Consider the following 26516-nt stretch of genomic DNA (forward strand, 5'->3'; position numbering starts at 1 on the left):
ACCAAAACACACATATGAGTATCTCTTTCTCATTCACCATAATGAACGGAGACAGGAGTAATTCCCTACTCGGCCTGAATCCCCAAGGCTTAGCTCGACAAGACTCTGCTTCGCTTTCCCATAGATAATGTGGATAGGAGACACTTCTTTCTGGACTTGAGCTAGGTAAGGTGTGTGTGGAAAAATTAAATGGGAGGCCTGAACAGACCTAGGGCAAGGGCAGCATGAAGTCAGGTTTTCAAGGGGCAGACAGAGCTGTGGGATTGGTAAGGAAGTGTCACAGGGGACTCAGAGTTGTGAAAGAATCTCAGGAATTTGTGGCTAATGTGTGCTCCCAAAGTGCATCTTTACATTTAGCATTCGCCTGAGTAGAGCATAGTTGTGGGGTACATCTGCTATGTAGTGTAAACTATGTATTTGGAACCAGTTGGAAGGCTTTCTTCCTGCTTCCCTTTTCCCTCCCCTCCTCTCATTTGTTCCCTCTTTTTCCCTTCCTTCTTTGAGACCTGTGATCAGGAAGCCCAGCTTTCTCTTCCTTTGCTTCTGAGTAACTAGTGTCTACTCAGTGCAGGAGCATGTGTGGAAGGCCTCCTGCTCTTTCTTTTGTTTCTCTCAGAGAAACTGGGGACTCCAGAGCTGAGAATACTCTCTTCTACCCCTGCTAGCAGGCAGAAGTGCAGGGCTCCTAAGGATGTGACTTCAAAAGCAACAGCTTTTGGGTCTAAACTGGGAGCATCTGCAGAAGTTAACCTGAGACTTTCTTGCCCTTGGGGAATCTCTCTGGGCCCTTCCTGCCACAAGGAAAGAGGTTTGCTTGCCTTCTGTTTTATTTTTTTGAGGGGGATAGTTTGCATAATCTATATAAAATAAGCCACTGTTCTGGAGAAGATGATTGGCTTATTAAAAATACATAACATATATTTTTAAACAGGCAGAGTTGACATCCTACATACTGGAGAAGGGCTTATATGAATGGTGACGAGTTTCTCGCCCCCCTCCTCCCCCATCTGTCCCTGCCCATCTGTCTATTTAATGAGGGATTTTTTTTTTAAATAAAGAAACTCTTAAATAAGATTTTTATCCAGAAACATAGACTCTTCCGGATGGCACAGGTTGAACCATACAAACCTGCCAGCCTAGTTGACCATTCAATCAACCACGATTTCTTAAGTGCATACAGTCTTTGCTTTCTAAACTTAAAATAACATGATCTATAGGTGGGACCTAAAAATGCATCTCCAAATTAATTTTCCAAATATCTTAACTGACATTTATTCAGAATGAGGGATGAACATCATAAGTAGACAAACTTGTTATATCGCGGCATCATTTTTCAGTGTGGAGTGAAGAGCAAATACTCACCGACTGTTCACTGTCATTTTCATCCATAACAATAGAGTTAAGAAGGATTGTCTCCTTAAAGATTCACTCCACATGATGATTTTTAAAAAATAAATTATTTAACTTCTAAGCGAGAAAACTAATGCTCAGAAAGGTCTTTAGTAAATTACAGACCTGTACCTTGAACTTCTTATTAAAGTATTTATTCTCTTAATCCAAAAGTTATCTAGAAATCCGAGATAGAAAACAAGCTAATCCATTTTCAGTGTATCACTTGGCTTCATAAATAAATCATTCCCTTAGCAGTTCTGGGTTCCTTCTGAGCAAGAAGCCAGGAAAGGTTTGTTTATGTGCAGTAATGGAAAAAGAAGAATGGCCTGGGAGGTTTCGGCCGTCTTTGGGATTCTGTGATCCCGTACATTATATGTGGGAAGGTGTTCGCACGGAAATCCGTGGGCTGTAATTTCTGTAGTGTTGGAGTCGTTGCTCCCATGACACTCATGCGGGGAGCCTGTGGCTGACTCATGCCATTCTTCAAAAAGATATCAAGCTCCCTAGATGCTCTGCTTTTAATTTAAAATTTTAATTTATACTTTTCCGTGGATGATACCGAGACAGGCATGGTCATGAGTAAATATGTCAGGATAATCTATTGAATGGGATTAAAATGGTGTGTGCCTGGAAACATTTTAATTTCGTGGTGCTCACTTCTTTGCCTGGTTTAGTGAACAAATCGGGAGGTTGGGTTTTAAAGCTGTAAATGGGAGGAAGAAAGGGAGCCAGGTGGCAAATAAATATCTCAAATTGCTTTGGCTAGCTTCATAGAACATCCTTGCCCAGCCTGTGGCAATACCTAGGAGAGCTGAGGAAGACAAGTGGGCAGCCTAGGGGTTAATATCTTCCCTACAGCAAGTGAAATCACACACCTTCTGCTGGGCTGGGGGAGGGAAAGGAGAGAGGCCATTGGTAACTTGAAAGGCCTGGTGTTTACCTCAGGGTTCCTTGGTTTTGAAATGGCTTTGCCCCATGCTGTGGCTCCTGCATCCTAGTCAGACACAATATAGACAGAAGCAGATACCCTGAAGTCAGACAGCTCTAGAAGAGATGCTCCTGTGCCACGCACCTACCCAGTGTGCTTTCTGAGAAGTGTTTGAGGAAATCTATGCTCACACTTCCTCTGTCCTAGGATGAAATCCCATCTCTGCCTGTGTGTGTGTGTGTGTGTGTGTGTGTGTCGGCGTAGGGGGGATGCTTCACTAGTTTGTGGTGTCTTCTGAGTGTAGGAAGGGCCCTTAAAAACAATTCTCACAGTTCTGAGGTGCACAGCTGTCTCTGTACACTTTCTTAAGGAGATGGAATTTGTTTCTCTTGAGCTGCTGGCCAAAATCCACATACTCTGTGTGTGAGTCTCTCCCTGCTCCATCCCTTCGTGACTCAACTGTCAGCTCTGACAGATTGCTTCTGATTCTTTTCTGTCTCAATCCTCCTGGCCTGAGAATGGCTCTTCAAGGCCGAGGATTGTCCTTTTTCTATGCAAACCTGCTTAAGCCAAGGACACCTCTGCAGATGCTAGTGGGGTCTGCGGGCCCACCGAGTTCTCTTGCAGGTGTACACAATTGTATTGATTGATCTCCCAATTATGTATTTTTAGGAGTACAGCATTTTACCAACCACAGGTCATCAATCTAGAAACCAGCCCATCAACCACTCTTGTCAGCACACTGTGAAAGGGGCCTGATGAAAATACAAAGGTAGGGTTGTCTCTCTGCCTCCGATGGAAAAAAACAAACTAGGGGAGGAAATAATAAAACCGCACCACAGAACTCCATGAAGGAAGATAGAGAGCCCTCAAGTGTGAGATATCTGGGGAAACACGGGATCTTTGGAAGTAAAAAAGAATCCTTAGGCAAGCTGGGGAAACTTGCATCCCTTTCCTGGCTCATGTTGAAACTATAACGCTCATTTAAAATTTAATGAACAGACTCAATCTGCCCTGTAATCTATCCTGTAGATACCACATCATGAAATCAGCACTATGGTTCTTTTTGCTGTTTGAGACAGGTTATCACTGTATAGGTTGGTCTTGAGCTTGCAATCCTCCTGCCTCAGCCTCTTGAGTGATGGGATTGCGGGTGTAGATTAGCTGTGCAGATAAAATGCACTATTTCTAGATTGACAAAGAAAAGGAAATGGCTTTAGAAGGTCTGGAAAATGAACAGCAAGAGGATATAGCACACTTGGCTAAACTAGCTTAAGTTCTTACATCACGGAGTCTGAAGAGGGAGAGAGTTCTGTGACAGGTCCTGTTTATTGCCACGTACAATCAACTCTAGCACATGCATACTTCTTCCAGTCCCCATAATAACAATGAATGACACCATGAAGTCAAAACTCCTGCCCCCCTTCTCAGATGGAGAAATAGCTTGAAGACATTTTCCTGGTTAGCTTTTATCATCAGCTTGATAAAACCCAGAGTCACCTGGAAAGAGGCAACCTCAACTGAAGAATTGCCTTGATCAGATTGGTCTGTGGGCATGTCTGTGAGGGATTGTTTTGATTGATGATTGATATGGAATAGCTAAGGACCACATCCACTGTTGCTAGCACCATCTCTGGGCAGGGGAACCAGGGCTGTTTAAGAACACTAGCTGAGTGTGAGCATTCCTCTGTGGTTTCTGCTCGAGGTCTTACTTGAGTTTTCATTCACCTCCCTCCATGGTGGACTGTGCTATAGAAGTGTAAGATGAAATAAACCCTTTCATCTCCTAGGTTACTTTTGGTCAAGGTGTGGATTATAGCAACAGAGAGACAATGAACATGGAACTTAAACAAAGTACTTTCCCTGGGCTTAGACAGGTAGGCTGGCCCTTGTCGGTTCAGTGCCAAGCCCCCTCCTTAGCTCCAGAATATTCCATTTGCGTGAATGTCGTCAGAGTTCATCAAGAAATCTCAACATCTGCCATCCTTCTCAGCACTGTCATGATCCACCTAGATGCTCTGCCTGGCTCCCCCTGAGGGGCCATTGTCACCTAGTCAGTACATTCCCGCTTCTGTCATATGCGGTGTCTTTGCTTCTAGCTGTTTTTCTCTAGGACTTCACCGAGATTTCCCACGCGTTTAGCTGACTCTCTTCTCTCTACAATGCACAGCTCTCTTCAGTCCTCTTACTCAACAAGTGAGGTTTTCTCAGTTCTAGACTCCTGACTTGCTGAGCTGGCAGACCCAGCAGTGGCTGAATACAGTCTCTCACACTGTGCTTGCAGCTGAGCATTGCTGGAGACCACTCCTAAAACTGACAGGGTTTTGAGCTGGACATTGTTGACCAGCTTGCCCAAGGGACCTCAGCACAACTTGTGAATCATAGGACAGTTCTCCAGCAATTGTGCTCTCGTTTTTCTGCAATAGTTATTTCAATTTTTCTTGACCTCTTCCTCTCGTTCCTATCCTCCCATTTGCTTTCAGCTAGCAACTTTGTCACCTACTATTGAGAGAATAGAAACCATCAATTGTCTTCATGATTTCCTATTGTAATACAAGGTCATCCATGTTTCTACTATTTTTCTTCACTTAGGGGACAGCAGATTGGTCATCTTTTTCTTAAGTGCACTATATTCAATACTTTTCACCTTTGCTACAACATTTTGTTTTAATGAAAGACCACTTTTCTCCTATATTGTGGCTTACTTTCATTCCATGAGACCATTTTCATCCGTACATATGCTAATAGTGTGGAACAAAAAGAGAGAGAATGCTTCTTTGTCTTATTCACAGCAACATTTCCAGGGTGGACAGTCAGGCTACTCATAGTACAGCTAGTCCTTAGCACATGGGCATTCTATGGAATGTGGAGGTCCTCTCTGTTTTCTGGTAGATTCCCCACTGTACTGTCAGGACACAGGGGCACCCCACATGTCACTGGTCACAGCAGAAATCACAGCATGCTATTATCCTGCAGCATACTTTGACAGTCACGTGATGCTGTGTTCGTTTCCTTGCTTGTGTTCTGTCTCCTCATTTCTCCCAGGCCCTTACTCTACATGCATTTGTATGTGTTACCTCTGGATATATTCCTCCTCTTCTACACACACACACACACACACCACCACCACCACCACCACCATCACCACCACCACCACCATCACCACCACCACCACCACCGCCACCACCACCATCACCACCACCACCAACATCACCACCACCACCATCACCATCGACAACAACAACAAATCCATAGAGTACGCATCTCCGTATGAATGTCACATCTTCACTCCAGTTGGTGTTAGACACCACTCTCCAGTGTAAAAGACATTTTTGACGCATGTGCATGCCAGCCCTTTAGGGCAACCTGTTGCCCTGTTGAGATGTTTTGGGGTTGAGTCCTCTCTGAGAAGCTCTTTGTTCTTCCCCATTTGTCTCCCGAGGCTCTCAGAATATTCTCAACCAATATCTTCTCACAAATATTCGCTCCAGCAGAGTCATGACTACCGTTGGATTCCTGACTGCTTGAATTGTAAAGGTTTTTCCTTTACATAATTTAGGGTCTTGTTGATGCCTCAGAGTCGCCTCTATTTTAACTCAAGAAACAGCAGAGAAGTTAAAGCCTCCCAAGAGAACAGCTTTTGCAATCTGGGAGTTGATTTAAAGATATTTCATGTGGGCTTGCTTGTTCTTTTGTTCTGAAGAGTCATTTATTATTGCTCTATGACTTCTCTAAAGCAGGATATTCTTCCTGCTTTTCCAACTGGCATTATTAACATATTTTGATGGATTACATCAAGAAACTCAGTAAGGTTTGGAAGACAAGAATCTTCTTAACAGAAAGTCACCTAACATTCAATTAGTAGGAAAAGTAAAATTCAAGACAAACAAACAAGCACCGATCTAATATTGGAAAGTGTGCTAATGAGATAAATCCAGACAAGTGTATTTGGGGGCCTTCACATGTAACAAATTGTCTCTATCCACTTTCCTTAAATTGAGAACTCTATAGAAGAGTATATTAAAGGTAGAGTCCAAGAACAGAAAAATGGTTTTCATAGTTTCCCAGTGGTAACATTATTTTAAAACCAGTTTATATAGAATCATAAAATTAGATATAAATGCCTTGGGCATGTTCTATTACACGACTCTAAATTCTTAAAATATAAGTTATATGCACATATAAATATCAAAATTGCAATTTGCAGTATTCGTTTAATGAAACAGATGAAATTTTATTAAAATTGCATCCCAAGTTGCATCTTGGACCATGGCACTGACAGCTGTAGGCCACTACTCTTCAATTTAGCCTATGGAATGTGATGACTAAGTCTGCCCTGTCACAACCCTAGGGTACCTTCATTACACAGTACACATGGTCTCATTGAGCTTTTCTTGGCTGGAATGCATCACCGACCCCATAAGTCACCTCTATTTTTCTCATTAGCCTTAGAGAATAGGAGGGCTTCCTTCTGTAGCAGTGTGATAATAGACACAAGTACAAACCTGAATATTTAAATCTAATTGTTACCATGCCACTTCCAGAGTATGTATGGGTTGTAGTTTCCCCAATTATAATATAAATGAAAATTTAGATTGAGAAATACACAAAAAATACGGGCCTTGTGTTTTGTGTGTATGTTTGCATTTGGGTATATAGCATACATACCTTACAGAGAGACACAACATGTATATGTCAATATGTATGTGTATATATATATATGTGTGTGTGTGTATGTATATATGTGTGTATGTATATGTGTATGTATATGATGTATATGTATTCCCAAAGACATTTCCTTTATCCTATGAAGGTTCTTTTGATGCTACTTTGAGAAACATTGTCTTGCATTTTTAAATCATAAATATGTATAAATATAGCTGCCAGGTGGCCTGTGGGAAGTGACGTGACACAGAGTGAACAGCGCCAGTGTTATCACCATCCATGTGGTATTTACAGTGCAACAAATGAAACTTTACATGCTTAAGTTCAACTGTGTCAATCTGACAAACAATTCAGGGGTCTTCAGCATCCCCATTACATTGCAAAGAGAATGCAGGTTTACAATGACGAGTTGGAATCAGAGCCTGAGCCGCATCTCCTGGCTTTCTACTGAGTATGGTGGAGTCTCAGGAATGATCCCAATAACAGCAGTGGGAACATGAAGGCCTTCTCTAGTGAAGCCTCTGCTCCCCCAAATACCAGTCACCGATGCTACCAGCATTAACATCTATGAAGTTATTATTACAGGAAGAATCCACTGTGAGCCCGGCTTAAAAAGTCTTGTTCTCCAAGTCCACAAATATCTCACGATGCTGCAGATTTCTGTGTGTCTCTTGGTTTTGATTTAGACATGGTTTCCAGCCAAGCATGCTCCTACTCTCAGGCTGAAAGTGGTTGGCATTGACCACCTAACTCGGGTTCCAGCTGGACATTTCCTCCTCACTCCACCCCCAGATCTGCCCAACACCCACAGCTCCCTCCTTTTAGCCCATATTCAGTCACAGGAAATGATCTGTTTGTATCTCTCTCTCTTTTTTTTTTTTTTTGGTATTGTAAGAAATGCAGCTTCATGAGACAGGGAATTTGCCTCTTTATTCTCAGCTGAAGAAAGTTATCTTATATATAGTAGGTGCTCATTAAGTGTCAGTTGAATGATAGCAGTTTTACTTTTGCATTATCAGAGGCCAAATATAAAATAAAAAACAGGAGTAAAGAACATAAAAGTGTTAAAGTTTGCAGATTTTGACTGCAGGAAATGGAGTATTTTGACAAAAAATTTTAGTGGGTGTTAAAAATGAAATTTTCAAGATAAAAGGTGAGGCACCAGCAGCCCCAACAGATGAGACTTGCCTGATAGTTGCAGGAAGCCAACTAATTACATGAGTGACGGTGAAAAGCAGAGGAGCTGGATTTAATCAGTGTGCATGGGAAAGGCACAGGGAGGGGGTCCTGTGACCTGAGTTCGTCTTAGGTTTAAATGGGATAGGACAATGATCTGAGAAGTTCAATAGCATTTAGGAATCTAGAACAGGAAATTGTAAAAAACTGACAGTACCCAGCTCCTGTTTCTTCAGCCTTGAAGGGGAAAGATGTTGGGTAGGTACCAGTGGATTCTTCACAGACACAGCTTGAGAGTGATGAGCACGTTTCTATGGAGACGTAAGCAGACGATAAAGGAGTCAGGTCCAAAGTGAAGACAGAGATGCCAACCTTTCAAGTAACTTTTAGTCATCTTGTGGCCCACATGAGGAGTTAATGTTTTCAGCAAAAGCATCTTCTGTCTGTTCAGAACAGCGTCTTGTCTAGTTCCTCAAGGAAAGACATTCTCAAGAAGAGTCCACAGAGCAGCAGCTAAGGAGCTTGCCAAAGGCCAGTTCAGATTCTCGCAACCTTCTGGCTGGAAGTTTAAGGGAGCAAGCCTTACTGGCCTGAGTTTTTCATGTTTACTGAGTCTGGAAACATGTGTTTTCAGGTGTAGGTTTGCCTGAACTGCAGTCTCACCTCTGAAAACGAGAAACAAAAGAAAGAATACTAAGAAAAACCCAACCCTCGTAATTCCTGTTTCAGACTCAGTGGAACTTGGAGAACAACATTTGCCTCCCAATCCCCAAGGTGCCTTGCAGGCATTTCTTGGCTCACCCTGATTCTTATTTCTATCCACTTTCCTCACACTACCAGTGGCTTTAGGACTTGAAAAAGATGATACTAAGTGGCTTTCCTTTCCTTTTAAATTATTTTGTCATTTATGAAAAAATTAAGTGCTGTAGATTTATGCAACTGTGATTAAATACAGCCAGCCAAATGCTTCTGGCTTTAGTCCTATGAGGATACCCATCACTGACTGCCTGAGTGTGAGTCATCTGCTTTCATTGGCCTAGCTCTTCTCTGAAACTAGTGACTGAGTATCACTATGCCACGGCTTGCTTACCTGTGAACTATGGATAATGTAAATGGTTTCTTAAAGGATGTTGTTTGGAATGGATGCAATACATGAGAAGTTCTCCCAAGTGCTCCTGGAGGAACAGCCAAAAAGTTCTGCTGTTAGGGACCATTTGCAGCCCAGCTGCAATGAGTTCTATTCCACCGGGGACTAATAGGTAGGGCTGGCTTGGATTGTGAAGATTTTACATGTTTAGGAATTCTCAAGGCATCAGAAAGTTGTCATTAACCTTCCTCACCTTGCCTACTGGCTCACTCTTATTTGACATCAAACATGCTCCCTTCTGGGCTTCTCGTTAAAGAGGGTCCAGCACATTGCCTCAAAGAGCAGGGAAAGAGCCCAGGTTTTGAAGATCACTGGAGCACACTGCTCACATCCTTCCTGAGTGTTTTATCCTGCTGTTCAGAGGAGCAGGCAGAGCAGAGTCATATGGTGCTAGGAGGAAACCAGGAATCAGGAGCCAGGAGCCAAGAGCCGTCATGCAGAAGACTGCTCTCCTCTGCCAGTCCCACCAGCCAACTGAGTTTCTCTGCTGCTCGTAGGTTCTGAAAGCTGCTTTCTCGGACTTTCCACAGATGCTCCTTTTTGTTTGTACCTCTTATCCACTAATGAGGCCCAGCTAAAGAGCAAGTAAGACAGACGAGCAGGATGTATCTACCTGAGGGCACTAGACCCTTCTAAGGATACTTGGGTTGTGCTCTTCCCTGAAAGGATGGGTTTGGATTAATAAATATCAAACCACACTTTTCTGCTGCAGCTGGGACCATTTGCCGGGGCTGCGTGCATATTCAGTCTGCAGTTGCCAGTCCCGGATGAAGTCAATAATAGGTTTTGAGGAAATGGATTTCAAGATGTTGATTCTCTCCATCTGCTCTGCTTGAGAAAGCACCTAACGTTGGACCACTTCTCTTCTGAGCATGCCCCCGTCACAATCATCCAGGAGACAGTATTTCCCTATAACTCCATTATCTTGCTGTCATCTTACCAGCATTATCTTAACCTTCAGAAAGGGCCCCACCGTAGTAAAGCAGGGAAGTCTCATTCCCACAGCAGTGGCAAATTCCTAGCAGCATCTTGAGTCCTCTGCCCTTGAGCCAGAGCTCAAAGAGACGGTTTTCATAGACGACGGTATGACTTAACATATGAAAACAGTATTTTTGAGCACAGTGAGTTAAGCCAGATGTTTCTAGGGAAAGAAGAACATGTCATTAACAGCCATTGGATAAGCCCTGGTAAGATGCTATCTGTACACTTTACACAGGTACTGAGAAACTGAGTGAATGTGGTATTGGGTTACAAACCCCACTGCAAATCAGATATTTTTTCAATTCATTGCTTTAAAAGAAATTGAAGGAGGAACTAATTGAACTGTCAGCCGTGAGAGTATCAAAATAATTTTTGAAGCTATATTACTGTGCAGTTTTTGCCATATATCTTGGAAGGCATTCAGAGAATTCAGTGTCATTGCTATTGGAGATTTTTATTGCCATTTCTGTGTTTATGTGAACAAGGTTTCCTTAAAAGCAAGAGTAGAATAGAATGAATCCTAATGTTAACTCATTATAGAAGTAAATGATTTCTTAATTTGTGGTATGAAAAACAGGCTTACCCATGTGATTAAGCTCCATATTTACAACCCAAGTTAACTTTTTATGGTTAATTATTACTTAAAATGTGCAAGATATCTATATTGTTTTGCCAATTTTACATTTGTGGTGATAAGTCATTTTAAAAGCAAATATTATTACTTAGATTTTTATAGCCAAAGGACATAAAAGAAATTTGAAATGCAATCTCTATATATTTTCTTACAGATAAATATGATAGGTGATCAATAAAATGTTTTCAAGCATAAAATGCATCCTGCTGAGGACGTATAATGGAAGGATAACCTCAAGTTCAAAAAGGAACAATATATACTTATGACTTTTAGAGAAGAGCTTGCTCATGAATTTTGAAGGTGGATTATCGTGATTATCAATCACTACAGTGTTCAAATTCCACTGAACACACACAGATTCTCAGTCCCCATCAAAGAAGTTCCCTGGAAGCTTTATTTTAAAGTGAATTATTTTCTATAGTCCAAAAGTGAATTACTTGAAGCTACAGTTTAACTAAATCAATTTACAGCTACACCGAAGGTTATAAAGCTGCCCCAGATGAAAGTTAGCATCTTCAGCTGCTCTTTGTCACCTGCATTCATTTGTGGTTCCTGAACTTCGCAGGTTGGTCTCTTAGCCAACCTCTGTTCTTAGGAGCCCAGCTGTGTCTTCAACCTGCTTGGAGCACCTCTGCGGCCCACCCAGCCCTAGTCAGACTGTGTGGGAAGTCTTGCTCTTACCTGGACGTTAAGACCCACCTGTCTCTTGTCGATGCCAGGGCATCAGCTCTGCTGCCAATCTCTTATGTGGGTTTGCAGCAATAGGTTGTGGGTGTGCACATCTCTAACCCTTCAGAGCACATTGCACTCTGGGTCCTTCTGTATCTCTTCTCAGGTTCCCAGCTCCTGGGGCACATCTGCCAATGTCCATCCCCAGCTGCAGGCACATTTGGCTCTCCCTTGAGCATGGGTGGCTGCAGATTATACACAGCAACAAGCAATTGTCATTTGCATTCCCAGACTGTCATGGCTGAGGAGACTGGCTGAAGGGCTCTCTGTGATTGCAGGCTGCATTCATGGGAGTGAGGCAGGGGTACAGAATGGCCCTGCTGGGAATCTTGCCTCCTCTGCAATCTTCAGAAGTAGCTGGGAGCACCTGAGAAAGTTCTGGTTTTCTGAGGTGAATTTTACCCATCTTTGCAGGCTTTGTGGAGCTTAGGGGCACAAGGAGATTACCATTACCTGGGAGGTCTGAGGTAAATAAGTTCAAGTCTTGATTAACTACAAGTTAAGTATTTACTCATGGATTATCAGTGACCTATTTGAAATACTGATCTACTTTCTGTCCCTTTTGCCTCTGGGTCTTTGCTACTGTGAATGTGGTAAATGTGCTCAAGAAATATAAACTAATTTTCATATAAGCCTGAGGGTAAAATAAGAGGAAAAGCAATGTGCAGGCAAGATATTCACATAATATGTTCCTAAATCAAGGAGAAATGATTTTGTATCATGGCTTCTTCTGGATGATTCAAGCCTCTCTTGCCTTGTGTTCACAAAGTTACATTAATAATTGATTGTCTTCTTTTAGTATTGTTGCTGTTTAATTTCTGCCTTGCCATATAAGAGCTCATGTATAACCACTCTGTCTCTCCTCTCTCTCCCTCTCTCCTTCGCTCCCTCCCTATTTCCTTCTCACCTCTATTCTTCCTCCTTTCTCTACCCTATCCCCACATCCCTCACAGGTGTACCATAGATGATCGGGTCACCAGGGTAGCCTGGCTAAACCGCAGCACAATCCTCTATGCTGGGAATGACAAGTGGTCCATAGACCCTCGAGTGATCATCTTGGTCAACACACCTACCCAATACAGTATCATGATCCAGAATGTGGATGTATATGATGAAGGTCCATACACTTGCTCGGTGCAGACAGACAATCACCCCAAAACCTCCCGGGTCCACCTCATAGTACAAGGTAAGTTACAGCTGGTCCTGGGCCTGGTGTTCCTTTTGGAAATGGACCTTGGTCTTTGTGCTTATGAATAAAGATACAAAAGGTCACTTTCCTCTATTAAATCCACAGGTTAAGAATTGCAAATCTTCTAGTTTTTCAATTTTTTTTCTTTATTTCTCTAGCCCTTTGTTCTCACCAGGGAGCCTTTGTGCATATAAGGTTGAACTTTCTTAAGAAACTTAGCATTTGAAGCTGACACAGGATTCAAACACAGATAAATGCAGTATTAATCACAGAGGCCTTTATTTCTCTAAGGCTTGTTTCATAATAAAAGGCTGATATTGAAGTGAAGCTGGCCACGTGTGCTCTAGAAATGACACTGAGTTCTAATCAGTTAGGTCCTCTTTGGCATTCCTGCTAAATTTATACTTACAGTCCCAAGGTGGAGCCAAGAGAGACCTTACAAGAATGATATCTCCTGGTCAATGTTGGAAATAAATGCATACAATTGGAAATAAATTCATACAATTAAAAGGAGCTGAAAGGATGCTTCAGTATCACCATCCATTCTTCAAAAAAAAAAATCTGAGTTAGTTTAGTACAGGTATAGTATCAAATGTGTTTTGATGGTTATTAATTTTGATCATACTCTTTTTTTTTTTTTTTTTTTTTTTTTTTTGGAGCCTGTCCTGGAACTAGTTCTTGTAGACCAGGCTGGTCTCGAACTCACAGAGATCTGCCTGCCTCTGCCTCCCGAGTGCTGGGATTAAAGGCGTGCACCACACCCGCCCGGCTTGATCATACTCTTGAACTAAAAATAAATTATCTCAGATGTCAGATACAAAATATTAAATTAAAAAGACCTGCAGATAGCAGTCACACAAATTTGAAGACCATGTTGAGGCAAGGCAAACAAGCAAAGTCAACTTATTTTGAACTATCCCAGTTGCCATCACAGTTTAAGCACTATGTTATTATGGTAAGAATGGATTTTCAAACAGAAGAGCTCCATCACCCAACAGCCCATCTTTCCTCTACCAGCTGAGAAGCTTAGGTTATCCTCTCTCAAAGCATACAGCTAATATCTTAGAGACATCCTCCGAGCTCTCAGAAAGGGGCCTGTGCATCATTTGGTTATTATTAACTTCAGTTTATCAGATTCCATCTGCCATAGACTCAATAGATATTATTGATTTCCTTTTTACTTTTAGATTGCAAAATAAGATGTAACTCATTTCTGTTGATTTCATAGACCACAGTAAATGAGACTTATTATCTCTTCACACTCAGTCACAAAGACCATTTCATATGTCCATTCTTTCTTTTCGACAGAGCAGCCATTACCAGCTCAGCATCCATGTCTACCTCTGGGGACACTGTGCAATAGATATATTGGGCCAGAGATAGGTCTAATCATATTTGTCATCCTCAGTAGCTCTTCTGAGAGACACAATACTAAAGTTTGGCTTCTGTCCAATCTGTTAGTTCTTATCTCTACTCCTTATGATTTCAGAGATTCTAAAGGGCCTGTCATGGAATGGGCATTTACAGATGTTGCTGGTTTCAACCTATGTGTCCCACCCCGAGGACAGGTGATTGGGTAAGAATCACTGCTAAGAGATTCAAGATTGGTTGCTATCTGGAACTGAAGGCATGGACATGTCCCTTCTCAAAGGGTAGTGGACGAATTGGTTAAGATTAGTGATTGAAGATGGGTTGGAATGTCCTAATACCTGCTTGCCACGTGGGCTTGATTCCACAGGAGCTAAGATTCTCAGTCTTGAAGGTGGCACCTCCAAAACCTGCAAAGCACAGTGGTCTTCACATCCAGAGGGTGTGGCACCGAAATGAAAAGAAAGTTATCAGGTGCTGTATGGAGACAGACCCAGACTGTCGGCATCAACAGGATGAGACAAATATGTAAGCATGTAAGAACCGAGACTGCACACATGAAGCTCACAGAAAGTGCTCTCAGGGATGATGCCTCTGCAATGCACTTTGGGTGATTCCTGGAGTATGGTATGGAAGCCTATAATGTCACCTGGTGTGGGCAGGCAGCATTCATGGACAGTGTGAGAATTGGGGCACAGGGGCTACAGTTTCTCCTATCTTGGAAGTCAGTTCCTCCCATTCTCCACATCCATGGCCTATGTACACTGGTGAGCAATGTAAAATCCTCAGGGGGCAGATGCAGCAACCCTGTTGCTCTCACTACTCAGTGAGACAGAGCCAAGGTCCTCTCTCTTCCCAGCAGTCATCAGCTTTTGTCCAGTCCATAGATTAATTTTTCAGACTTGGTGTTAGTTCAGGTTAGATAAAGATAATGAAAGTTTCCTAATCCTCTTAAAGAAGATTTATCTGACTGAGTAGAAAGCTTTTGGAATACAATAAGGCATGTAGAAAACTGAGGCCTAATCTTGCCTTTAATTTTAAACTGCTGATGGGTATTGATTTTGCAATAAGAAAAACTGAAAAATTTCCGAGATGCAACTTGTCTGTTTTTTTCTAAAAAAAATATTTATCTTCTGTCTATTTGGCAATATTAATATCTCATTACTGCTGTGAATTGGATGCCATTAGCAAGAAGGAAAGTCATCCCATGCAGCTTCTAGCTTTGGTTTGTTGTTGTTTGTTTGGCTATTTTTCCTTCAGCTATGTCCAAGCCCAAGAGATGCTCTGCCGTGGTTCTTGATGCTTTCTAGACTATTGTAAACGGCACCTTTTGCCACATGTCAGATGGGACTGGTTCCCAAGGCTACCTGTTTATAAACCACTTTCATTAAAATGCAACCATTGTTCCCCGGGTACTTCTTGGCCACTGAGGGGTTTATTTTATGTCACTACATAAGCCTGTGTAATAATGTCATCTTGACTGTGTAAGGAGTGCAAAAAGAAGCCCAGAACAGTGAGGAATTGTGACTGTTGGGTCAGGTTAGTCACAGCAGGAAAACTCACTTGGCAAGGTGGTCAAGGATTTACTGTGGGAGCTTGGGGGATAGCACAGAGGAACAAGGAGAGGCTACAGGCTGCATCCAGTATCCAAATCAGTGTCTTGAGCTTGGACTGTGGACCTGCCTGGAGAAACAGAGAGGCACCTAAGAGATATTGCCGAGAGCAATGGTGAGAATTGATCCTCCATGCCTTGAATGAGGAGGGATAAATGAGAATACCTGTATTTTTGAGTTTGGGGACATGATGGTGGTCTTGAAAGAAACTGCGGAGGTAAAAGGCTGTGGGATTCTGAAAGAGCAGCATCACATAGATGTGATAGCACAAAGGTGGAGTTGTAGCTTAATACCATTGTCTGAAATTCTGTCATGTCAGGGGTTCACTAGCTTGATGGTAGCTGAGCTGCTAAGGCTAACTGTTCCTAGAGGATGGGAATCATGACTTCTTTATCTCCAACCCCATCAACTAGCACACTGAGGCATTACAGGCACTCGGGGGTGTTTATCTGCAAGGTGAGTCAGCAACTCTACCAGCATCTGAACAAGGGATTCTGAAGCCTCTCCAAGCAGACAGGGCTGGGGAGGGGTCCTGAATCCTCTCTAAGCAGACAGGAGTGGGAAGTAAGCCAAGCATTGTCTGATGAGTTTCAATGAATAGTGATGGAGAAAGTTCCCTGGAGGAGAAGGTTAGACTATGACAAGCTAAGAAGTGTGTCATAATAAGGATGCCACAGATTCCACACACGTATTTAGTATTGTTCAAGGATGCCTGTAGGAATAAGGCAGCTAGTTAGTTCCTGGCCACTTAGCCCTGAAATAATCACACAGAAACTATTTTGTAAATCACTGCTTGGCCCATTAGCTCTAACATCTCATTGGCTAACTCTTCCATCTTAATTTAGCCCATTTCTAGTAATCTGTGTATCACCATGTGGCCGGCAACAGTCAGCATCTGTCTCTGGCAGGGCTACATGGCTTCTCTCTGACTCTGCCCTTCTTTCTCCCAACATTCACTTCAGTTTTCCCTGCCTAAGTTTTGCTCTGCTATAGGTCCAAAGCAGTTTCATTATTCATTAATGGTAGTCACAACATACAGAGGGAAATCACACATCACCTCCCCTTTTCATTTAAATAAAAAGGAATTCTTTAACTTTAACATAGTAAAATTACACATAATAAAACAGCTATCAAATGAGAATTGCAGTTACAATATTTATATCTACTTTATCTTGTATCATAATTAACAAAAACTATATCTACTTTCTCTTTATTCTTCAACTCCATTGTGGTGGCGCAAATGAATGTAGACAGATTATATAGATATATACAGCTTTAATAAGGAAATAAACTTACAGGACCAAAGGTTCCCGCGGTGTACCGGAAAAGCGGAGCAAAAGAAAAAGGGCTGCTGGGCTCACGCCCGGCAGATTTATCCCGAGGCGAACACGCCCCCAATGGGTGGGGCTATGTCCCTACATCTCCCCCTTTTGTCTAAATAAGATAGAACCAAACCAAATACAACTATATACAATAATAACAAATAATAAATATAACAAACAATATTGAGAACAAAACTTTTGCTAAACATTCTATCTCAAGGAGTCTAAATAACATAGAGAGTAACTACAATTATATAATCTTCAACTCCGTCAAAGATCTGAGAAGGGAATAAATATTACTTAACAATCGAGAGATATCCAAAAATGTGCAACAATTGACAGAGACAACTGACTACCTGGGCAATCACCCAAAGTCTCGTTTGCAATGTTGAGTCAACCAACTTTGGCTAAGGCCTAACATAACTGGCATACCATTATTAAAGGCAAGGAACTTTCTTAGGACTATCCTACCCTGTCTTGGCAAGATAAGACAATCCTGTTTCATCCACTTAGGGATATTCTGTATCTTTGTCAGAAGTTGAGGTATGGGCTTTTCTTAACCCAAAGGCCAGTTCTGCCAAGAAGACAAGCTCCCAGTGGAGTGTCTTTGGTGCTCAACGTTCTCTCGGGAGTAGAGTGGTGTTGCCAGGAGTAATTGTGTCTCTTTGGCATAGAAATTTTAGGTTAGATTAAAGGCCATTTTCTACAGCTCTTCGAAGAGGCTGAAGATCATACTATCTATACTAAATATAATCTCTATGTAACTAAAAGACCTGATAAACTTAAAAATAAATATGACAAACATATAATTCTCAATACCTATCTAACTTTGAAGACTAAAAGAATAAACAACTGTGCAATATATGAAGACAATGATCTTCAACTGTAAACAATGTCATAGTATCAGAGGTAGAAATGTACAATGTAATATGGTAGATGTATCAATACAATATAGACAAAGTTATAAGCATACTCATACAAAAGTAGAGGTAGGAACACTCACATTCAATATTCAACATATCAGTATACAAGAAACAGTACCAGTACAATTTTCTATAAACAGTAATTCACAAATACCAATCATCCCAAAAAACCAGTTACCCCCTTCTTTTCCTCTTCTTCTTTTTTTTTTTTCAAAAAAAAAAAAATCACCCCATCCCCTCAACCCTAAACCAACCATTAAAAGATGTCCCCAACCCTGAGGGCAAACTCTGTTGGGAGAGGGGATGTCGTCCTCTAAGATTGCTTCTAGCTGACATGGGGGCGACGTTCTTCTTAGGGGGTCCTGTGAAAGCAAATGATGGTAAAATTCCCAAATTAACCTTTGACCTAAGAAAATTATAACTAGTCTCAGAGCGTTTTGAGAAGGTCCGACCAGAGTGTTGTCAAAAATGTGCACCATTCAAAATTGTCTCTTGTAGTTGGTACCAAAAAACAGGTCTAATATTAGCGCTTTAAAAAAAAATCATGACGTCATAAAAACCAGATGAAGTTGATGTTGTGGGGCCCCATCTTCATCCTGGAAACTTCAAAGATTACTGTAGGAAAATTTGTTGCTTGTTATGGGAAATTTAAACATTAACAACAAGGACATATACTGACATATAAAGAAAGACACAGATATGAGGAAAAGCAAAGAAAGTTTAAGACATATATATATATATATATATATATATATATATATATATATATATAAATTAATACTTACAGAACAAGTCCCTCCATCAGTAATTAAATATTAGGGGTACCTTAAATTCTTTGAAGATGGATATTTTCCTGTGGAGATAAGAAGAGAACCCTACCCCCAACCTATCTGTATTACTTACCATCAGTATGATTGCCATCCATGTGATTGAATTGTTATTTATCTTTCCCAACTGGCTTCTCTTCATCAAAACGAACCTTTATCAATTTTGTTGGAATCCACAATTTTTCCTCACCTGTGGAGACAAGAGCAAATCCCCTTCCCCAACGCAGCACATCTCCTGGCTTCCATTGTGAGGTCAGCACGTCCTTGAAATAAACTGGTTGATTTAGTTCAGTAGACTTTTCCATTATCCAATGTCTTTCTGCAGCCGATGTTCCCTTCTCATTAGCGTTGAGGAAATTCAAGGTTAACAAAGCATTATGTAACCTATTTCTGAGGGTGTTTTCCACCCCTTTCTGTTTGTTCAACATATCCTTTATAGTTCGATTTGATCTTTCTATGACTGCTTGACCTGTAGGATTGTATGGTATACCTGTAACATGCTTGATATTGTAATAATCAAAAAACCGTTTCATTTTCCTAGAGACATAAGCAGGACCATTATCTGTCTTTATTTGTGTAGGTATACCCATGATAGCCATGACTTCTAATAAATGAGTGATAACTGAATCAGCTTTTTCTGAACTTAAGGCCGTTGCCCACTGAAAGCCTGAATACGTGTCAATGGTGTGATGAACATATTTTAATTTGCCAAATTCTGCAAAGTGGAACACATCCATCTGCCAGATTTCATTCCTTTGGGTGCCCTTTGGATTAGCCCCTGCAGGCAGTGGCGTTTGGTTATAGAAAGAGCAAGTAGGGCATTTCTTTACAATCTCCCTAGCTTGTTGCCATGTAATAGAAAACTCTTTCTTCAAACCTTTGCTATTAACATGATGTTTTTTATGAAATTCAGAGGCTTGTAGCACACTACCAATCAATAATTGATCAATTTCTGCATTACCTTGTGCTAGAGGACCTGGCAGACCCGTATGGGATCGGATGTGTGTTATGTACATAGGGCAAAGCCTGTTCCTAATCAAATCTTGCACCTGGATAAACAAAGAGGTTAGTTCTGTATCATCAGGTATAAATTCAGCAGTTTCAATATGTAAAATAACTCTTTCTGCATATTGTGAATCAGTAACTACATTAATAGGTTCTTTAAAATCCCTTAGCACCATAAGAATGGCATATAATTCTGCCTTCTGGACAGAATCATAAGGACTTTGTTCCACCTTACCCAAGTCTTCTGATTTGTAACCTGCCTTCCCTGATTTATTGGCATCAGTATAGAACGTACGGGCTCCAGTTATTGGAGTATCACGGACGATTCGAGGAAGGATCGAAGAAGTTCTCTTTATGAAGTTAAGCCTCTTGCTTTTTGGATAGTTGTTATTAATGTCTCCCAAGAAATTAGCACAAGCTCTTTGCCATGGTTCATTATCTTCCCATAATTTCTTTAGTTCATCAGCAGTGAAAGGCACTATAATTTCTGCTGGGTCTATGCCTGCTAGTTGACGAAGTCTCAACTTGCCTTTTATAATTAACTCAGAGACTTTTTCTACATAAGTTTTCAGTTTCTTACTTGGTTTATGTGGTAAAAAGATCCATTCCAAGATAATATAATCTCTCTGCATTAAAATTCCTGTAGGGGAAATTTTTGATGGTAGTATGACGAGAATACAGTCGAGCTCTGGATTTACCCTGTCCACATGTGCCTGTTGTAATTTTTCCTCAATCATCGTCAGTTCTTTTTCTGCTTCAGCTGTTAATTCTCTGGGACTGTTTAAATCTTTGTCACCATCCAAGGTTTTGTTCAAATGAATTATTAGATCAGGTGTTATCCCAATAGCTGGCCGTAGACTGGAAATGTCCCCTAATAGTCTTTGAAAGTCATTAAGAGTCCGTAGGCGATCTCTCCGAATTTGTGCCTTTTGTGTCTTAATTTTTTGTAAACCTATTTTATAACCTAAATAATTAACAGAATCTCCCTTCTGAATCTTTTCAGGAGCAATTTGCAATCCCCATTTTGGTAAAAGTATTTTTATTTCTTCAAACAGTCTGTTCAAGGTATCCATGTTTGAATCGGATAACAAAATGTCGTCCATGTAATGATATACTATCGATTTGGGAAATTTCTTGCGTATTATTTGCAATGGTTGATTCACAAAATATTGGCACAGGGAGGGGCTATTTAACATACCCTGGGGGAGGACGGCCCAGTGGTACCTCCTCGAAGGTTGAGAATTATTATAAGTAGGCACTGTGAAGGCAAATTTTTCTCTATCTTCTTTTTGTAAAGGTATAGTGAAAAAACAATCCTTTAAATCAATAACTATGAGAGGCCATCCTTTTGGCAATAAAGAGGGCAAAGGAATTCCAGATTGCAGAGGGCCCATAGGTTGAATAACCTTGTTGATAGCCCTGAGATCTGTCACCATTCTCCATTTACCTGATTTTTTCTTAACCACAAATACAGGAGAATTCCAAGGGCTGGTAGATTCTTCTATATGTCCAGCATCTAATTGCTCTTGTACCAACTGTTCTAAAGCCTGTAACTTTTCCTCAGCTAAAGGCCATTGCTTTGTCCATATTGGTTTCTCAGTCAACCATTTTAAAGGCAATGCTGTTGGTATCTCTGAAGGGACATCAATTGCTTGTTCTTGTACAGCCCGAATGGCCGGTTTTCTCCGTTTGTAATATCTTTTAATATTATCCCCAGAAATATAGGCTCTAGAAGTAGCAGGAATGTTAATTTGGGTATTCCATTGTTGTAATAGGTCACGACCCCATAAATTCATTGCAATATTGGCTACATATGGCCTTAATTTTCCTATTTGTCCCTCTGGACCTATACATTCAACCCATCTCGTGCTCTGCCTTACTCGAGATAGGGTTCCAATTCCCAGGAGCTGAACATTTACATTCTGAAGAGGCCAATATGGATGCCAAGATTCTGGGGTAATGATACTTACATCCGCACCTGTGTCCAGCAGGCCAGTAATAAAAATGCCATTTACACACACTCTCAGCTTTGGTCTTTGGTCATTTATAGAAGTTTGCCAAAACACACGGAACTCATCTTTCTGATCATTATTGCTTGTAACAGTAGGCATGGGGCTTTCTAATTGTCCTGACGAGTCACGTTCTCTGTAGTAACTGGAAATGACTGAACCATGTTTGCCATGGGGGCCTGTGAGGCCCCCCCTCTCACGTTTCCCGTCTGTATCAGGTTGCCTTGTCTATCTCTTGTAGACCTGCACTCATTCGTCCAGTGTCTGCCCTTTCCACATCTTCTACATAAACCTGAAGGCTGAGTCCTCCTATTTCTGTTATTTCTAGAAGATGCATTATTATTATTTCTGAAAATCCGTTGTCTACAATTCCTTTTCATATGACCCATTTTGCCACAATTAAAACATTTGGTATTCTGATGTCTCCTTTTACCATTGGAAATTGCTTCTTCTACCCATGCTTCAGTGCCATAGTCAAATGTATCAACATCTAGTGTATGCAAGACCCATTCTTCTAATGGCGCTGATCTGAGCTTTAAAGGTCCCAAAATCCTTTTGCATTCCACATTTGCATTTTCATAAGCCAAAGTCTCGATCATTATACGTCTTGCTTCTGGGTCAGATATCCCTATTTGTACAGCTTTAGTTATTCTTTGTAAAAAGTCACTAAAGGGTTCTCTCTGACCCTGTTTAACTCTGACAAATGATTCCATCCTCTGTCCTGGGTCTTGCACCCTGTCCCAAGCCCTTAAGGCTGCTGTAGTACACACGGAGAGTATGTTTTCATCCAAATTAGCTTGTTCCTGAGGCTCAGAAAATAGCCCCTCTCCCAAAATTTGATCTATGGAAATCTCAATTCCCTTTGCTCTTTCCTGCTGTTCTAAAAGTCTAGCCTCTTGCCTGAATAAGCATTTCCATTTCAATTGCGTTCCACTCTCAAGGACAGCAGAGCTCAGTTGAAACCAGTCATTGGGCGTGACCCTATTCGTCGTGGCCCAAGATCTTAGCATCTCTTTAACAAAAGAGGCATTCATACCAAAAGTCATTACAGCCTGTTTAATTTCTTTGAGATCATTCATATGGACAGGTTCCCATGTATCTTCCTTGATGACCCTAGGGTTTCTGGAACCAACTACTTTCTCAGTTGTTACAACTGGAAAGGCAGGTAGAACTGTAGGTAGAGCTTTGTGGGAATTGTCCCGGAGGGATTTACCCACAGATTTAGTTAAAATATGCCTTTCTACCTCTTGCTCTTCTTCCTCAGAATTTAGAAATTCCTCAATCTTTTCAATTCTATTCACCATTGCCTTCTTTAATGTCTGAATCTCCTGTCCAGAATTATGTTCTAAAGCCTTCATTGAGGATTCTAAAGTATGAAGTTTGTCCATTAGAGATAATGTCTCATCTTTGGACATAAGTTTTATAGCATATACCGTGCCTTCTTGTATAGATAATCTTTCTGTCAATCTGTCATAAGCTTTAGACAAAATCCGATTGTCACATTCAGCAGTTTTGATTCTCTCAGTTAATGTTTCTGTTCCTACTGAAAGGGACTGAAGCTTACGATCCAAATCAGCTGTTCCTTCTTCCACAGTAATGAATTTCTCCTTAATATCAGCCGTTAATGTTTCAGAAAGGGACTGAAGCTTACGATCCAAATCAGCTGTTCCCTCTTCCATAGTAATGAATTTCTCCTTAACATCAGCCTGTACCTCTTCTAAATTTTTTTCAGTTTGTCGAGTTGTGTTAAACAAAGATCTGTTCTCTGCCTGGAGAACTTCAAACTGATTTTTGAGAAGATTGTTGTCATTCTCAATTGTTTTTAAACGTTCAACCTCGTCTCGTAAAGACTTTATCATATTTCTATTATCAAACCATACAGTACCAAGGAAAACTACGAATCCCAGGAAGATCCATATCTGTGGGCTGACAGACACTTCTTGTAAAATCTCCCACATGGTACAACTGAAAAGGCTGTTAAAGTCTTGAATGGTAATGTTTTCAGACATTTTTCTTATTTATAAAAGAAAATTATGTACCTGTAATGAAGTTTTCCTGCCAGTGGTGGCTAAAGAAATGCACCTGAGTCCACGTGGTCTAAGCCAGAGCCAGTCTGAAACAATTAACTCAAAACAAAAATTATTGTACTGCCTGTTAAGGGAAGGGGTTGGTGGCTTTTACTTCAAAACCGCGGGTGCTTCACTTAAATCAGGCAGTGAGGGTTTGGAAGAAGCAGGGAGCTATTAACTGCTCTGTGGGGGGTCGCTGCTCTGCGACTGTAGTGGCCTGGAGTGGGGGAAGGGAAAGCGAGCAGGGAGCGCGCTGTAAATCGCCTTCCTGAACTCAGGCAACTAGCCAGGAAAGGTGGAGCTTGCGCCCCCCCTGTGCCGGGTCGGGGGCAAAATAGCCCGACGTTGGGACGCCAAATGTGGTGGCGCAAATGAATGTAGACAGATTATATAGATATATACAGCTTTAATAAGGAAATAAACTTACAGGACCAAAGGTTCCCACGGTGTACCGGAAAAGCGGAGCAAAAGAAAAAGGGCTGCTGGGCTCACGCCCGGCAGATTTATCCGTAAACATTAGCCCGAGGCGAACACGCCCCCAATGGGTGGGGCTATGTCCCTACACTCCATCACAAACTCTAGAATTGACAGAGACATCTCACTGGATGGACAGTCACCCAATGTTCTTATGTACCATTGGGGCATTCATTTTCATCCTACAGGCCTATAGTATCCAGCAGACTTTTCCACAAAGCAGGAAATTTCAAAGACTGTTCTGCCTATATTGGCGGTTTGTCAATCACTTTTTTCTGTGTCCTGCAGAATATCTTGCAGACTCTTTCATGAAGCAGGAACCCCAAAGGATCTTCTCACCTTTAGCCAAGTTCAGCAGTCATTTCTCTATGGGTCCTGCATGTCCATTTCATCAAGCAGTCCAGGCAAGAGCAGTTTCTTGCCCAAATAGCTAACCAACACCATAAGTAGCTTCTTTGATGCTCATCTTCCCCTTGAAGTAATTGGTGCTGCCAGGAGCAGATGTGTCTCACTGTCATGAAAAGTCCTAATTTCTTAAAACATTTAAATGCCATATTCTGAAGGTCTCTGAAAGATTTGAAGAATACCAATCTATCTGAAATATATCTCTGTACATCTAGAAAATCTAACTAACATGACTACAAGCTTGACTATTATAGATGACTATCTATTAACCAATATTTCTTAATTATACATTACATTTTTAAATGAACTATAAAATCACAATACCTTAATTAAGAACAGAAATATACATATAACAAGAGTGACCTTAAATTCACATCAATAAACCAGGATCCATATCAATGCAAATCTCTATAGCATATCCCCCTTTAAATATAAAGAAACATTTATAAACAATATTTGGGAATTTGGGTGTAGTACTCTCTAAACTGCTTCCTGCCATTTAATGGGCAAAGTAATGTTTGGAGGGGTGTTCAAGGTGACCTTTCAGGAAGTCTTGGTCTATCAAACCACATTAGTCTGGAAGCAATCCACAGGTTCTCATCCTCTGTGAAAGCAAAAGAAGAACCTCTTTTCCAAAGCAACATATCCTTAGACTCAAATTCTGAAGTCAAGTTACCTTTATGTTGATTTAACTTTGCAGTACATACAATGAAATGTCTCTCTGTACTTAGCTCCTTCACAGTCAAAAAATTCAAAGAAAATATGTAGTGGGAGCTGTGGGCTGTGTTCCTGCCACCCCAGCTCCTGGTCGCCTGACTAGCTTATGCCCCGAAATAGCAACACACAAACTGTATTCTTTTAAACACTGCCTGGCCCATTATATCTAGCCTCTTCTAGGCTAATTGTCACGTAATAATTTAACCCATTTCTAATAATCTGCGTAGCATCATTAGGTGTGCTTACCGAGAAAGATTCAGCATGTCTGACCTGGCGGCTGGCTGCATCGCGTCTGCTCAGGAGCACAGCGGCATGCCATCTGAGCTCACTTCCTCTTCCTTCCAGTATTCTGTTCTGTTTACTCCACGCACCTATGTTCTAACCTATGAGGGCCAAGGAGTTTCTTTTTTAATTAACCAATGACCTTCCTCCATCAAAAATATAATAATATACATATTGCAGACTCTCTGTGAATTTTCCATCTTTATGTGGCTTATTTTTCTTTACTCCTTTTGATCTATGACTGTCTGTACTCTGTCTCTTTGCCCATAATCTCTGTCTCATTTGATGCCCCCTAATAAACGCTGGGAAGCAGCAGTGCATTGACTGTTATCTCCATTTGCAAATTAGGTGAGCATAGGTTAGGATGTTGGGGACCTGCTATGCTACCCAGTGAGTCAGGAGTAGAGCTGGGTCTTGAACCGTAACCGCACTGATGCAGGGAAATCAGGATCCACTCTTGGGGTTATTAGTTTCTTTAGAAAAATCAGTAATGGACTCAAATGGAAGCTAATACAATTTTTATTGGAATTCAAAGCAAATAAAAACCCCAGAGCAGACATGCTGCAAACTTCAGCCACTATCTAAGGAAAGAGTGGAGGAGAGAAGGAAACAGTCATGCCAGTTAAGTTGGTATGGTAATGAGACACATGGTAGATTAGCA

At 41.2% G+C, this 26516-nt stretch overlaps 1 protein-coding gene across 3 annotated transcripts in view; it reads left to right on the forward strand.

The window, feature by feature from the left end:
• Nucleotides 1-26516, forward strand: part of Opcml (opioid binding protein/cell adhesion molecule like) — a 1138727-nt gene that overhangs the window by 862975 nt on the left and 249236 nt on the right. For all 3 annotated transcript variants that reach the window (XM_057766994.1, XM_057766995.1, XM_057766996.1), the window contains exon 3: nt 12606-12838. In XM_057766994.1, coding sequence (XP_057622977.1) covers nt 12606-12838 — 233 coding nt within the window. The remainder of the gene's footprint in view (nt 1-12605; nt 12839-26516) is intronic.

This window comes from Chionomys nivalis, chromosome 4, assembly GCF_950005125.1.
Source record: "Chionomys nivalis chromosome 4, mChiNiv1.1, whole genome shotgun sequence".
NCBI classification, from domain to species: Eukaryota; Metazoa; Chordata; class Mammalia; order Rodentia; family Cricetidae; genus Chionomys; species Chionomys nivalis.